Genomic DNA, 14,294 nt, shown 5'->3' with positions numbered 1-14,294 from the left:
AATACCAATGTTTGGTTTGTCAATATCCAGTCTTCTGAGAGAAATTAAAGTGAGCAGCACTGGGGAGGCCAGCCACATGGTAACAGGAGCACGTGCTGCCTCACTCTGCCTCCCACCCAGGGGCCACCCACCGCTGGAAGTGCCCATCTTGCACCTTGAAGCAGACACCCTGAAGTTACAGCCTGAATTGAGTGCCTAGTACATGCTAGGCTCTCATTAAATACTTGTTAAATGTTTGAATGGATAGTTCTTCCTTGTTGGTCATTTTTCCCTACATCTCTTTTGGAGACTAATTTACAGGACAAGAAGAAATGAAGTCAGTATGAGAATTTTAATAATTCAAGGCAGTAGGCATAGAATCTCTATACATTTGATGAAAATATTACACAGAAAAGATTTCAAGATACTATGTAGCTCTTCATCTCCTTCTCTAAGGATATGCTGCAGATTATAACCCACTCACTGAATCAGGAACCATGAGTCTATCTATATATATAAAAGCCCAGCAACCGGAATGGCAGAATGACCAAAACAACCAGTGGCTATGACGTGCACTGTGGCAGCCAACCAGCCTGATCCAGGCCCCAGTTGGCCACCCCCTTCACCCCAACCAGGGGCGATGACCTTTGCACTTTTTGCTCCTATTGTACTGTTGGTTTAAGGACTTAGAGATAAAGCATCACCTCATTAATCTGAGTCGAATAACTTTAAAAAAATGTTTTAGTTTTATTTTAAGTGCATGGAAAGGAAGTATTTAGCTCAGATAAATTTAGGTATAAGCATTTACAGTTTGCATATTACCGGGCAGTTAAAATCATTGCTGCTAAGTCTTATTAACTGTTCACACAAATATTACTTCTAAGGCTAGTATTTCCTTTGTTATTCATTTACAAAGTATGCTTTTTCCTTAAGTAGCAGTGAAATGGAATATTTACATAGTCTCAAAATATCTCCCCCCTAAATACTTGCTAATTATTAAAAGAAAAAGAGTAAGATACCACCATAATCAAGGCATCAAAGTTAACCTCACTAGTGAAGAGATACACAGAGATTATGCACCACTAATACAATGTAATGAGAAGAACATAGCATCATTTCTGTGATATTCTTGCCAAAGTATTGAGAAATATTTTATAAAATAACTATCCTATGATCTTTAAAAGCATCATGGTCATGGAAGGCAAGTAAGGATTGAGGAATTGAATCAAGTTGGAGGAGGCTAAGGCCACATGACAAGTAAATGCAGTGTATGGTTCTGAACCAGGTGCTTTTGCTCTAGTGGACATTGTCAAGGCAACCGGTGAAACTTCAGTGTGCTTTGAAGATTAGATGATGGTGATGTATGAATGTCATTTTCCTGATTTTGTCGGATGTATTGTGATTGTGGAGGAGAAAAATCCTTGTTTGTAGGAAATGTGCACTAAAGTATCCAGGGGTGACAGGGTATTGGTTTGGTAACTAACTCTCAATTATTCAGGAATATAAAAAAAGAATCCTTCTTGGTGTATTTGCAAATTTTCAGTAGTTGAGATTGTTTCCAAATAAAAATTAAATTAAAATAAGCTGTGCCTGTGCTGAAAGGTGGCATTTACAGTGTATGTCCTATCTCCCCTGCTGCCCTCCCTCTGTGCCTTGTGTGTCCTATAACTAAATTTGCCACCTTCTGCACCTTATTTTTCTAAGACAACTTTGTGCATGCATCACTAAAGCTGCAAAAGGCAGTGGTGAAGTTTTGATAGATTCCCTAATCTTAGCACTAGTATTTTCACATGCCTCTCAAAATCAACACATCTTACTTCCACAGTATTAGAATACTTATTTTGAATCAATTTTGCCACTAGAGGTCAGCGGTGTTCCACCTCAAAGAGAATATATAAAAGTAATGAAGTCATTAGCAGTTCCCTATCTGTGCCCTTAAATGGCATTCATGGTGTCTTTGTGTTTATTCTTAATACCTCCGGACAGTTGTCAGACATATGCTATGAGGTGACATCAGTTGTCACTCTAGGTCAGTGGTTCTCAACCTTCCTAATGCCGCAACCCTTTAATATAGTTCCTCATGTTGTGGTGACCCCCAATTTCATTGTTACAAATTGAACATAATTAAAGCATAGTGATTAATCACAAAAACAATATGTAATTATATATGTGTTTTCCGATGGTCTTAGGTGACCCCTGTGAAAGGGTCGTTCCACCCCCAAAGGGGTCGCAACCCACAGGTTGAGAACCGCTGCTCTAGGTGATGTTCCACGTGCGCCTAATGTCGTGGAAGGGTAAAGAGCCACGACTGTAACCATGAAGAAAATTGCTTCTCACTGGGATGTGAAGAGGGGCCGTACGATAGTTTGATAGAAAGTAGTGTGAGCTCTGAGGAGGAAAGACACCGTGGAAATCCAGTGTCATCCTCTAACATAGCTCAGACACTGCCTTTTATAAGATAGAAAAAGTAAGGACCCAGAACAGAACATTCATTCGTTCAACCAACATGTAGTTGGCAATGAAGCTACGTTCATGAAGATCAGTTGGTGCCCCAAGGTACTTAAGGAATCAGGCATTCATGAACTCCTAGAGGGCTAACTTGTTAGCTAGTAAGTAGTGCAAAATCTCATATCCTGACAGAACTCTCCCAAGTTGATTTTTTTAAGTATAAGTGGTTACCAGGGAAACAGAATACTATGAAGATTATGCTTGTGTATTGAAAGTAAGATAATCCATGAGCAGCGTAGCATTTTAGAGCCTTGCTAGCAAATCATGTGCATTCTTTCATAGAATATTAGTTATCACTGTAACTGACTCCTAATGCCCTTCAAATAATCACTTTGTCTTTTTAAAACAGAACTCCTTTTATGCTCCAAGAGCCCAATGATTAGTCTTGATTTTAAAGCAGATTACTTTAAAATAAGTTAGTGGAAGATGTACCCAGCTGAAATGACTGATAATGGTAGATTCATATATAGAGAATCAGAGAAACCCCAAACTGCAGAAGCTGGAATGGAGCAAAGATAACTCACTCAGGAGAGCCTTCAGAACCTGTGGCAGGCATGGTGCCAAGAGCACAATGGTAAAAAACAACCAAACCATCAAGGGTTCACTCTTAAAAATGGGGAACCATCGACTACAACTCATTGGTATTGTTATCTGATAAATTCCTCAATGCTATTTTATACAATATTAGAGAAGCAGAATGAACTCTATTCGAACCCCTCATTTGAGGAAACAGGGGTCTATAGTAAAGTGACTCATCCCCCACAGGGGTGTGGTCAATTTCAAATATTTGGATACACTACACTATCTAGCTCATAATAAACACTAAAATAAATTTTCTAAGCAGCAAATATACATGAAGAATTACAGATTGAGCCAGAATTGGAACCCAGATTTCCTCATTTTCAAACCAATGCTTATTGCTTTTTTGATAGATCAGTATTTTTCAAACCAGTCATTTGCATACCAACGTCATAATTTTTACCACATTAAATTAACCATTTAAGTAATATCATTTTTGAACTTGGCTTTGTTCTAGGCCAGTGGTCGGCAAACTGCGGCTCTTTGGCCCCTTGAGTGTGGCTCTTCCACAAAATACCATGTGCGGACGCGCACGTACAGTGCGATTGAAACTTCGTGGCCCATGCGCAGAAGTCGGTATTTTGTGGAAGAGCCACACTCAAGGGGCCAAAGAGCCACATGTGGCTCGCAAGCCGCAGTTTGCCGACCATGGTTCTAGGCCAAGCATCTTCAAATTGAGAGTGGTTCTATTCATATTTTTTATTACAATAAAACATGTAGTAGCCAGGCCAGCATGTCTCAGTGGTTGAGCATCGACCTATGAACCAGAAGGTCATAGTTCAATTCCCAGTCAGGGCACATGCCCGGATTGCAGGCTCCATCCTCAGTAGGGGGCGTGCAGGAGGCAGCCAATCAATGATTCCTCTCATCGTTGACATATCTCTCTCTCTCTCCCTCTTCCTTCCTCTCTGAAATTAATAAAAACATATTTTTAAAAAGATGCAGCTATTGTAACTATTTTTAAAAGCTCATCTGTACAACCAGAGGTATGCAGTTTGGGAAGCACTGATTAGACAAGACTATGTCAAGAGAAAAATAAGCATCAAGACTGGATAATCATTCCTAATTATTTTAAATTTTGTTGCAAAGTTCAAAACTTGATTCCATGGAGACCCTAATATCCTTCTGATTCTCATCTGAAAAACTCTAAAAATACACTGGTAATTTCTTTTTATCTATTGAACAAATGAATGAAAATGATTCTGATCAAATTAGCCAACTATTGATTATTACCAGAAAATTATAATCTTGAGAAAAGTACACATGAACAGCCTAACTTACCAAATAGCAATATGAATGAATATACTTTTAAGTCTGGTTTTGAAATCAAGTTTCAGCTAGTAAAATATATGCCTTACTCACCAAGTTTGGGACAGCACTCATTCTCCAATGAATTCAATAACCTTTCAAGGAAAAAGAAAAAGGAAAATATGAGTTCTTATTTAGAAATGAAATGAAACACATTTTGCAAATCAATGAGCTTAAAATATCAGGGAACACACCTGGTTACACTTGAAAGTTATCAAAATGCTTCCATTTAGCATATTTCACTTTAAAATATCCACAGTATGTTTAGAACCCTCTAATTACTTAAGACAAGTTAGAAGTTTTTATGTGCATGATGAGAGCATGTCAGACTGGAAGATCAAAATGATCTGTAAGTTCCCTATTTTGTTATTTATCATTTCTTCCTCATACAACTAATTGCCTTGTAACAACAGTTTTCAGTTTGGAGTTCCCCATTCCCTATGAAAATATTTTAATTTTCTACTGTTATTTAGATGGTTTGACATTAATATATGCATATTCCAGATCACATGAATATTCATCATAATCAAATATTTCCATGCAATTTCAGTGGTTTCCATTTGTACTTGTATGTGTTCCCTATTCAAAAGAAGCAAACTTTAGTGCCTATTTTTAAACCAGTTTTTATTGGAAAAAATATAATGCAAGTATGGAACATTGTATAAAATAAATATATAAATGAATGTTCACTTCATGATTACTTTGCCAAAATTTCAACTCCCTTTTTATATTCACTTGGGTGTTCCTTTTCTTCTTCTTCACATTTTTGTTATTTCAAGGACAGATCTTAAGTATTAGCAACACTGTTTTATCCAATTTGCAATATTTTGTGAATGCTCTATTGCTCTCTAACCTTATGATTATCTTTTTGTATGTTATTTTTTTTAGTTTGTCTTAGACTTCCTTTAAAGTTTAAATTATCTACCAAGATATATGTTGGGTTCCAGAATTTTTTTTAAAAAAAGGTGAATGCCCTAAAATAACCATATTCTACTGAATGGCAATCATTTTCTTGCATCCTTTAAATGGTTTTTATCATCCAAGGATACATCCAACATAAACCATAGGATTTTTGTTTGTTTAAAAGAAGTATGTATTTTAAGTGTCTTTTTACCTACAGGTTTTCTTTCCATTTTTTCTTCCAGTGCAAATTACTTTCTTTTTGTTAGAGAAAGGGGCATTGTTTTTTTATTTTGTCTTGTTTTGTTCCATAGCCAGATTTTGCTAATTCTATCCAGGAGGTAGAATGAAAATTATATATATAATCTGTCCTCCGTATTTTGTGTAAAATTGCTATTTTGGGGGCTTGATCAGGTCAGGTTGCAATTTTCTTTTCTTTTTTTCCTGACAAGACTATTCACAGATGGCGGTGCATCCTTCTTCCATCAGAAAGTAATCGCTACCTGGGGGTCCTTTTTGTGATGTTAGTGATATTGGTGCTCAGTGTCTAGAACAGTGTTTCTCAAAAGTCGTCTTCATTTAACCCCACCCCCAGATCCTTTTAGACATTATTTTCCTAATCTCCCCTTCCCCTTATGAAATTGTCTTTTCCCAAACTTGGAGAGCCATAATTTCTTTAAATATACAGGGGTGGGCAAAAGTACATTTACAGTTGTTCATATGGAAAAATACATGCAGGATATGATTATTATAATAGTTTTATTAACTCAAAAGAATAAAATGTTTCATGTACTCACAACTGTAAACCTACTTTGCCCCCCACCCCCCCCCACCCCCCGTATTTCAGTACCATACTCTGTTTCCTTTTTTTCTGGAACTCTGATGACATAAATGCTAGATCTTTTTTGTGGTCTTTTATTCCTGAGGTGATGGGGTGTTTTCACTCTGTTGATTTTTCTCTTTGTTGCTCAGATTGGATGAGTTCTACTGAGGCAGCCTCCAGTCGCTCTTCCCACTTTCATCTCCATCCTGTCATGGAGTCTTTGCAGTTTTCTATTTCAATTATTTTATTTTCCAGATATGAGGTTTCCTTTTGGTTCTTATTTATAGCTTCTATTATGTTGCTTATACTTTCAATTATAACTTCTGTTTCAAGATTTTTAGTGATCACTTGTTCAAGTATTTTTTAATAGCTGCTTAAAATCTTTTCCAGATAATTTCAACATTTGTGCCATCTATTGATGACTTTCATGTGAGTTGAGATTTTTATGCTTCTTCATAAACGGAGTAACTGTGGATTAGATCCTGGATATTTTGACTGTTACACTATGAGCTCCTGGGTCTTGTTTCAGTCCTATGAACAATGTTGATATTTTTGCCTTAGTAGAAACTTGAGTTGGTTAGGTTGGCCTGCAAGTTCCAACCCACCTTCTCTGGGCTGTGATTTCAAAGCATTTCAATTTGAGAAGTCTTTGCAGTGCTTTATTTTTACTTAATTTTGACAATTCTAATAAAGATTCATCGAAGTAGGTATTATGATACCCGTTTTACAGATAAAAAGGTAGGTTTCGATTCAGCCTATCACTAGCTATATGATATTGAACCTTGATTTTCTCATCTGTAAAATGGGATAGATAACATCTAGATCACTGGATTGTTTGAGGACTGAGTAAAATAAGATTGTAAGTTATAGGATACACTGTGTAACTACCACGTCCATCAAGGTATCATAGAACATTTCCATTACACCAGAAAGTTCCCCCTATTCCTTTGAGGTCAACCCTCTATTCATCTTCCACCCCAGGCAACCACTGTTCTGACTTCTATCACACTAGATACACTTTGTTTGCTCTAGAACTTTATATTAATAAAATCATACAGACTGTACATTTTCTGCCTGGCTATTTTCACTCGGCAAAATATAATTCAGATTCTCCTATATCAGCAAACTGTACCCAAAGTAAAAAGCCAAGAAACAGGTAGTCATAATGTCACCCCTATAACTGAGGAGAATGCTACTACCATGTATTCACCATATACTGAAAACAAACAGGGTGTGCTTTATGTCAAGGGCCGTCTATCTGTGAATGGTATCAAGCCAGATCACATTACACCCCAAAGCCTGACACACTGCGGGGATGGCCTTGAGCAAGACATTTGTTTACTATGAAGCTTCAGTTTCTTTCTGTGGGTTGTTGTGAGGATGAATATGGAATAAGGTGAGAGAAAGCGCTATATACCAAAGTACAATTAAGGCATTTTGTCAACTCTAAAGTATTATCCAATGGTCTTTGGAAGGGTTGCGGAGAGGAACAATCTACGAGAGGTGCACGTAGGAGCTCTGCGACTTGGGAAGTGAAGAAGAAAAAAATATGGAAGAGTCTGCTTTTAGAACTGAGGAACCACGGAATTGCATTGGCCTTCTGTATCTGTTACGTCCAGGAATGCTCCTTTCCTACATTTGTATTTCTCTCTTGCCCGGCGTTTCTTTTTACCAACCTCCTTCCTGACAGCTGTCAGTTTTCATACTGGATTTGTGACCTCAATTTTCAGGCTCCCGCGGAGACCCGAGGAACGCCGCGCTGGCGTCGGCTTTCTCACGCTTAACTTTCCTTCTGTGCTGTCATTGGCTGTTGCTGTTCCAGGACCCGCCCCCAATGACCTAAATGCTGATTGGATGCCAATATCCTTTTACCAACCTCCTTCCTGACAGCTGTCAGTTTTCATACTGGATTTGTGACCTCAATTTTCAGGCTCCCGCGGAGACCCGAGGAACGCCGCGCTGGCGTCGGCTTTCTCACGCTTAACTTTCCTTCTGTGCTGTCATTGGCTGTTGCTGTTCCAGGACCCGCCCCCAATAACCTAAATGCTGATTGGATGCCAATGTCCTTTTTTTTTTTTGTTAAGGTAAAAGGTGGATCCTGGAGCTAAGAGGGAAGACGATTGGGGCGCCGGGCAGCTAATGCGCATGCGTGCCCCCTGGAGCGGGGATTGGCGGGACGGGGCGGGACTCCCGGCTCCGCGCAAGCTCTGTGGGCGGAGGGGGCGGAGCTGCCGGTGTCAATTGCTCCAAGTGTCGGGGCCCGAAGCATCCTCCAGGTACCTGCCCCTCCCGGCGCCTCGAACGGCAGGTCCTGGCTCCCTGCAGAACCGCCGCGCATCTCTTTTTCTCATCGTCTCGTCATTGGGCCCAGAGGTTCCTCTGGGCTTGGGGGCGCCCGCGGCCCCTGACGAAACGTCCTGGAGCCCAGGCCGCTGTCCAGCACCCCCGCCCTCAAATGGGGCCGCGGGAGGGCGTATGGCGCTAGGGGACCTGGCGCGCCTAGACTTGGCCGCCGCTCCCTGCAGAACCGCCGCGCATCTCTTTTTCTCATCGTCTCGTCATTGGGCCCAGAGGTTCCTCTGGGCTTGGGGGCGCCCGCGGCCCCTGACGAAACGTCCTGGAGCCCAGGCCGCTGTCCAGCACCCCCGCCCTCAAATGGGGCCGCGGGAGGGCGTATGGCGCTAGGGGACCTGGCGCGCCTAGACTTGGCCGCCGCTGCTCTGGGGGCAAGTGAGCGGTAAGGTGAGGGCCGGCGACATCTGTCCAGGCGTTGAAAGTAGCTCCCGGGTTAGCATCTTCTTGGGTGACCTGTTTGGGGGGTTCTGTTGGAACCGAGAAAGAGCAGGGCTTTGTTGTGCAGTGCATTGATCCCAGTACTGTGACGTAACGGTGTTACGGACGTGCTATGAGGTGGTCTCAACACCATTTCTGCACCCGGGATCCACAGCTCTCTCTATATACTCTGTGCTGTGCTCATTGCGCTCAATATACATAGCCGTTTCTTCGGGATCTGCCTCCCGTTCCGATCCTTGTTTGGCCAAACAGTTCCTTAATTTGTGGATTTATGTAACCAGAACAAGTCAGAACTTGAACGGGCCCGAGCGAACAAACCATGTTCACAGTTGATGCAGCTTGAAGGGAATGTAATTTATCCTCAGTTGCTTAGTTAGTAGAAATATCAAAGGGATTTGACATCAGGAGCTGCAAAATGTTTGGCAAACTTGGATTAAGGTCCTATTACAGTTTCTTCCATTGCATGATGGAAAAGGGGGCTTTGTAGTTAGACCTGGATTCAAATAATTGGTACAGATGTTGGCTCAGAAATCTAAGGCAAGATGCATAGACTTTCTGAGATATAGTGTCCACATCTGTAAATTGCAGTGTTCTTCTATTGATTTGATGCATTTAAATATGTGAAGCATTTACTATATTAATGCACAATGACATTTTAATAGTTTTTTCATAACTGCTAGCATTGATCATTATCTCTCCTCCCTGCCCCCCATTTCGAGAGAGAGGAAGGGAGGGGGAGAGAGAAAGAAACATTGATGTGAGAAACATCAATTGTTTTCCTCCTGTAAGCACCCAGACCAGGGATCGAACAAAAACCTGGGGATGTGCCCTGACTGGGAATTGAACCTGTGACCCTTCAGTACATGGGACAACACTCTAACCATGAAGCAACACTGGCCAGGGCTGATCATCTTTTAAAAAAATACTAGATGTACAGTTGTATTTTATTATGTATTTCTCTGATAACCAAGAAACAGCACTTTCTCTTATTTACTTCTCTTTGTAAACTATTTGTACATATCCTTTGCTTACTTAGCCATTGGGTGTTTATTCTTAGAAACAGTAAAGCATATGAAAGGATCCCACTGGGTCACATAATTTTCTTTTGAAAAACAAGCTTAAATTTCATTTCTCTGTTTTTGTGTTTCTTTTTCTGGTTGCAGACCAGTCACCAAGGATTTTGTATCCGAGGTCCAAAAGTTTGTTACCCAAGATGATGAATGCTGACATGGATGGTATGTTCTTTGTTTTCCTTTTGTATAATCCTGGTTTTGTGGGTGCTTTTGCTTTATTAAGCAATGGAAAGAACAGAGAAGAATATTTAGAGTTTTGGATTTGGCTAATTTACTCATTTATATCTCTTCTAGTTCTGGGAAGGATTTAAGGCAGCTTCTGTTCCTTAACTGTGAGATATTGGCAAAACACTTTCTCTTCACGTTGGTGTCCTTATCTGCAGTGTGGGGATAGAACTTTTTGCTTCACAGGTCTCTTGCATAAGTCAAGTTAGATAGTAAATATAAAACATTTTGCAGATCTTTAAGTGCTACCCTACACAAATGGTACCTAATGTTTATGGTAAATTTGAACCTTTTTATTACAGCAGTTGATGCTGAAAATCAGGTGGAACTGGAGGAAAAAACACGACTTATTAATCAAGTGTTGGAACTCCAACACACACTTGAAGGTTAGTTTGCATTTTGTAGCTTTCTTGAGTAACATAAATTAATTGAAATTGTGAGCCTTTGTGTTGTTAAATTTTGTTAGTGCGCAGTTTTAAAAAGTATAAATTTCAAGCCCATTTCAATAGTTTCCCCCGTCCCCTTCTCCCTGAGGCCTGTAGCTTTGACTGGTGATTTTAAAGAACAGATATGCTTCAATAGGAAGTCAAATAGTGTCCTTAAGCTTCCCTCTTAAAAGTCTATCATAATGCTACTCAGTACATGAGAGCTCCTTTTCATACGGTAACATTGTGTTACTAAGTCTTGTACTAAAAGCGGTTTTCACCCCAGAGATTAAAAGGGAATTGGTCTGAGTTTTTCATTTTCTAAATGTCTTACATAAAATTAATACTAACACTGAGACATCTTTTGGTTTTTAATTAAATTAAGAGGTTGAGTTTTGGGGGTTTTTGAGTTTTCTGTGTGTGTGTTTTTGTTTTTGACACCAGAGTGAGCAGATCATGTCATTCCAGTGGCTTCCCACGTCACAGTTCATAAAAGCCAAGTTATTCTCTGGAAGTCTATTCCCTTCTACCTTTCAGAGCCGTGTCACACACAAGGCCTCTTACATTCTACCCCAGATACTCTGCCCCTCACATCCCCCACTGTTCTTTCTGTATGCTTCTACTCAGGGTCTTAGCAGTTGCTGTTCCCCTCTGCTTTTTCCCATAGTTATTTAGGCTCATTCCTTCACTTTAGGTTTGTGTTCAAATTTCCTTGATCAAAATAGCTGTCCCTGACTATCCTGTATAAAAGGGCTACTTCCCTTTTGCTTTCGGTGACCCTTACTCTTCTTGCTTTTTCTTCTGACCCCCACTTGGGGCCCCCTAAATGCACATTAAAATGTAAGCTCTGTGAGGGCAGAGACCTTTCTTTTTTGTTACTGTTGCCTCTGGAACAGTGAGTGCCAGGCTGTAGCGGGCACCCAATACTTAGTTGTTAAAGGAATGAGTGTTAGTGATGTTTTATTTGATCGTCAAGAACTACATCTTTTGAATTTTTTGCTAATGTAAAAATACAAAATGTTCAATTGCTTGGAAACCAGCTTTCTATATCCAGTATATAAATTCAGTTGTGTTCACCTACCACATCTTAAAAACCCTTTTAGGTTTTAGTCAACATAAATGCTGTTTATGAAGAATAACATTTAGTCTACTGTGAAATGTCATTTTAGGAATTTTGGCTATTTGCACTCTGTTTACTTTAACTTCTAAAGTAATCTCAATTTAAAAATAGAAAATGTAAGAACTGTGTTCTCTCAAGAAGAATGAATCTTAAGCATTTTGTACAATGGAAACATTGCCATCATGTTATCGATAATGGGCTTTTTTATTTTTATTATAGACCTCTCTGCAAGGGTAGATGCAGTGAAGGAAGAAAATCTGAAGCTAAAATCAGAAAACCAAGTTCTTGGACAATATATAGAAAACCTCATGTCAGCTTCTAGTGTTTTTCAAACAACTGACACAAAAAGCAAAAGAAAGTAAGAGATCAATATCCTTTCTCTGTTATGGATTGCTGCTGATCTTTTTTTAAAAAACTTGGATAGATTCCAGAAGTTATAGTACTTTTGTTTGTGGCTTCATTGAATATTTATGAAGATAATGTCAGATCTAGGCAAAATTAAGAGCATAACAGACTTCCGTGAGTTTGTGTATTATGTTAGTCTATGAAAACATGAAAATGTAGAGACTTTATAATTAGAAATGCATATATTTATGAAACTTGATGTCTTATCAGATTTAGGTTCAGCACTGTCTTTTATTATATAGTATGAGATACAAGAAAATAACCATGTTGTGAAAAGTGACCAAAATCATGTACTGAATGCACAGCTTTATGTACACTGTCTACCATCTTGTGCCTCTTCTTCATTTGCTTCTTCCTTCCTTCCCATTTCCCTTATCCTGAAGGAAAAACTGGTTTCACATTTGTAAGAGCAATTTTAGTAGTTAATCATTTATGAGAGTAACCTGAACAGTATTGTTGAAACTTAACCAAAAGTTAGGGCTTGTTATTTATTATACAGCCACCCGCCCACAAAATGACGTTTCAGTCCATTACAGACTGAAGATACAACAGGTATATACCATGTAGCCTAGGTGTGTGTAGTGGGCTAAACCATCTAGGTTGGTGTAAGTGCACTCTGTGACGTTTGCACAACAAAATTCCCCAGTGATGCTTTTCTCAGAACGTATCCCAGTCATTAAGCAGTGCATGACTGTATTTAATACTGGGATTTAGGTAGGATTGTTGGTTTTCTTTAATCATTTGAAAACAGAAGCTATAAAAATGAAGTGGGGGTTTTTCTTGAAGCTGAATTGGCAAGTTGGGAAATTTTGTGATTGGAAACTTCCTTTTACACAAAATAACTTGGAATCTGAAAAGATGAACTCTGGTTGTACGGATGTTTGAAATACAAAAATTTTGAGGAAAAATAGAAATAGGATGGAAAAAGTACTTGGTAAATAGTAGTAACCAACTCCAAATATTTTTACTCCATATTTGTGTTATCTCTGGCACAGATTAGATCTTTTGGGGGATATATATGAAAGTGGATTAAGTTTGACTCACCTATGTAAACCGCATCTACAATAGTTACAAAGAGTTTGGTCTCAAAGTATATTTATAGTATCTAGCAGATCAATTTTTGCAAAATCTTTTGAGTGTATTAGTATCAGAATCATGAATAAAATGGGAGAGTTTTCATGTAAACTAATCGATAATGTTCAGTATTTTATCTCACTACTTCTCCCAGAGTTTTCTGTAAGCCCAGCTACTTGGTATGCAGAGTTTTAATCATTCTTTAACAATTTTTTTAAAATTTAGTTTGTAGATTCCATTTGCTAAGGAAATTAATATCAGAATTAATATAAAAATATAGGAAAAGAGATTCATTAATATAAATTATAGTTACTAGATTTGGGCTACTTTTAATCATGGAATAATCTTATGTTTGTATTGGTGTATGATTCAATGAATGACTTTAGCTATATGAATATAATGGTATAATCATAATGCAAAACATTTTGCATCCTTTTTGTTACCTAATTTACAAATGTTTAAAATTGTGTTGCAGTTTTGCTTTGCTGTTTAATAAAAGGCTGTTTCAGAGATTGTGTGTGTTAGTTTTTTGTTTGTTTGTGGAGAGATTGTATGTGTTTTGATTTGGTTGCCTAAGTAACTGGGTGGTGTAGTGATATATCCAGGGTTGTTCAAAGCCACAGGGTAAGTAGCATATCTTCCTTAAATAGCAGTTCCTGGATGTGTAGGGGAATAATAATTTTATTAAACATTATAGGATATTATACATTAATTTTTTTAATATATTTTATTGATTTTTTACAGAGAGGAAGGGAGAGGGATAGAGAGTTAGAAACATCGATGAGAGAGAAACATCGATCAGCTGCCTCCTGCACACCCCCTACTGGGGATGTGCCCGCAACCAAGGTACATGCCCTTGACCAGAATCGAACCCGGGACCCTTCAGTCCGCAGGCCGACGCTCTGTCCACTGAACCAAACCGGTTAGGGCTATACATTAATTTTTAAAATAAAAGCAAGGAATTTGAAGGATCCAAGATTTCCACAGTTGTAATTTTTAAGTTAGGCTAATCTCCCATAAAAAGATGTGATAGAGTAATAAATAATATAAAATAATAAAGAAATTTCCCTCCCAACTAATGG

At 38.8% G+C, this 14,294-nt stretch overlaps 1 protein-coding gene and 1 long non-coding RNA gene across 5 annotated transcripts in view; one reads left to right on the top strand and one right to left on the bottom strand.

Moving 5' to 3' along the window:
• LOC106728071 overlaps positions 1-7,920 on the bottom strand; it is a 97,567-nt gene extending 89,647 nt beyond the window's left edge. The window contains exons 1-2 of the long non-coding RNA XR_001364315.1: positions 7,774-7,920; positions 4,429-4,469 (exon numbers count right to left, since the gene is read on the bottom strand). This is a non-coding gene — a long non-coding RNA (uncharacterized LOC106728071). The remainder of the gene's footprint in view (positions 1-4,428; positions 4,470-7,773) is intronic.
• SCOC (short coiled-coil protein) overlaps positions 1-13,724 on the top strand; it is a 28,806-nt gene extending 15,082 nt beyond the window's left edge. Inside the window, exons 1-4 of one of the 4 annotated variants that reach the window (XM_005877720.2) lie at positions 8,197-8,405; positions 10,054-10,125; positions 10,494-10,574; positions 11,953-13,724. In XM_005877720.2, the coding sequence (XP_005877782.1) occupies positions 8,237-8,405; positions 10,054-10,125; positions 10,494-10,574; positions 11,953-12,095 (465 nt within the window). In that variant the 5' untranslated portion in view covers positions 8,197-8,236 and the 3' untranslated portion in view covers positions 12,096-13,724. Of the gene's footprint in view, positions 1-8,196; positions 8,406-10,053; positions 10,126-10,490; positions 10,575-11,952 lie in introns of those variants that run through there. The other 3 variants (XM_005877719.2, XM_005877722.2, XM_005877721.2) reach the window with 3 other exon arrangements.
• The last annotated feature ends 570 nt before the right edge of the window (positions 13,725-14,294 follow it).

This window comes from Myotis brandtii, unplaced genomic scaffold (assembly GCF_000412655.1).
Source record: "Myotis brandtii unplaced genomic scaffold, ASM41265v1 scaffold53, whole genome shotgun sequence".
Taxonomy (NCBI): Eukaryota; Metazoa; Chordata; class Mammalia; order Chiroptera; family Vespertilionidae; genus Myotis; species Myotis brandtii.
This window is presented reverse-complemented; position numbering and strand designations above follow the sequence as displayed.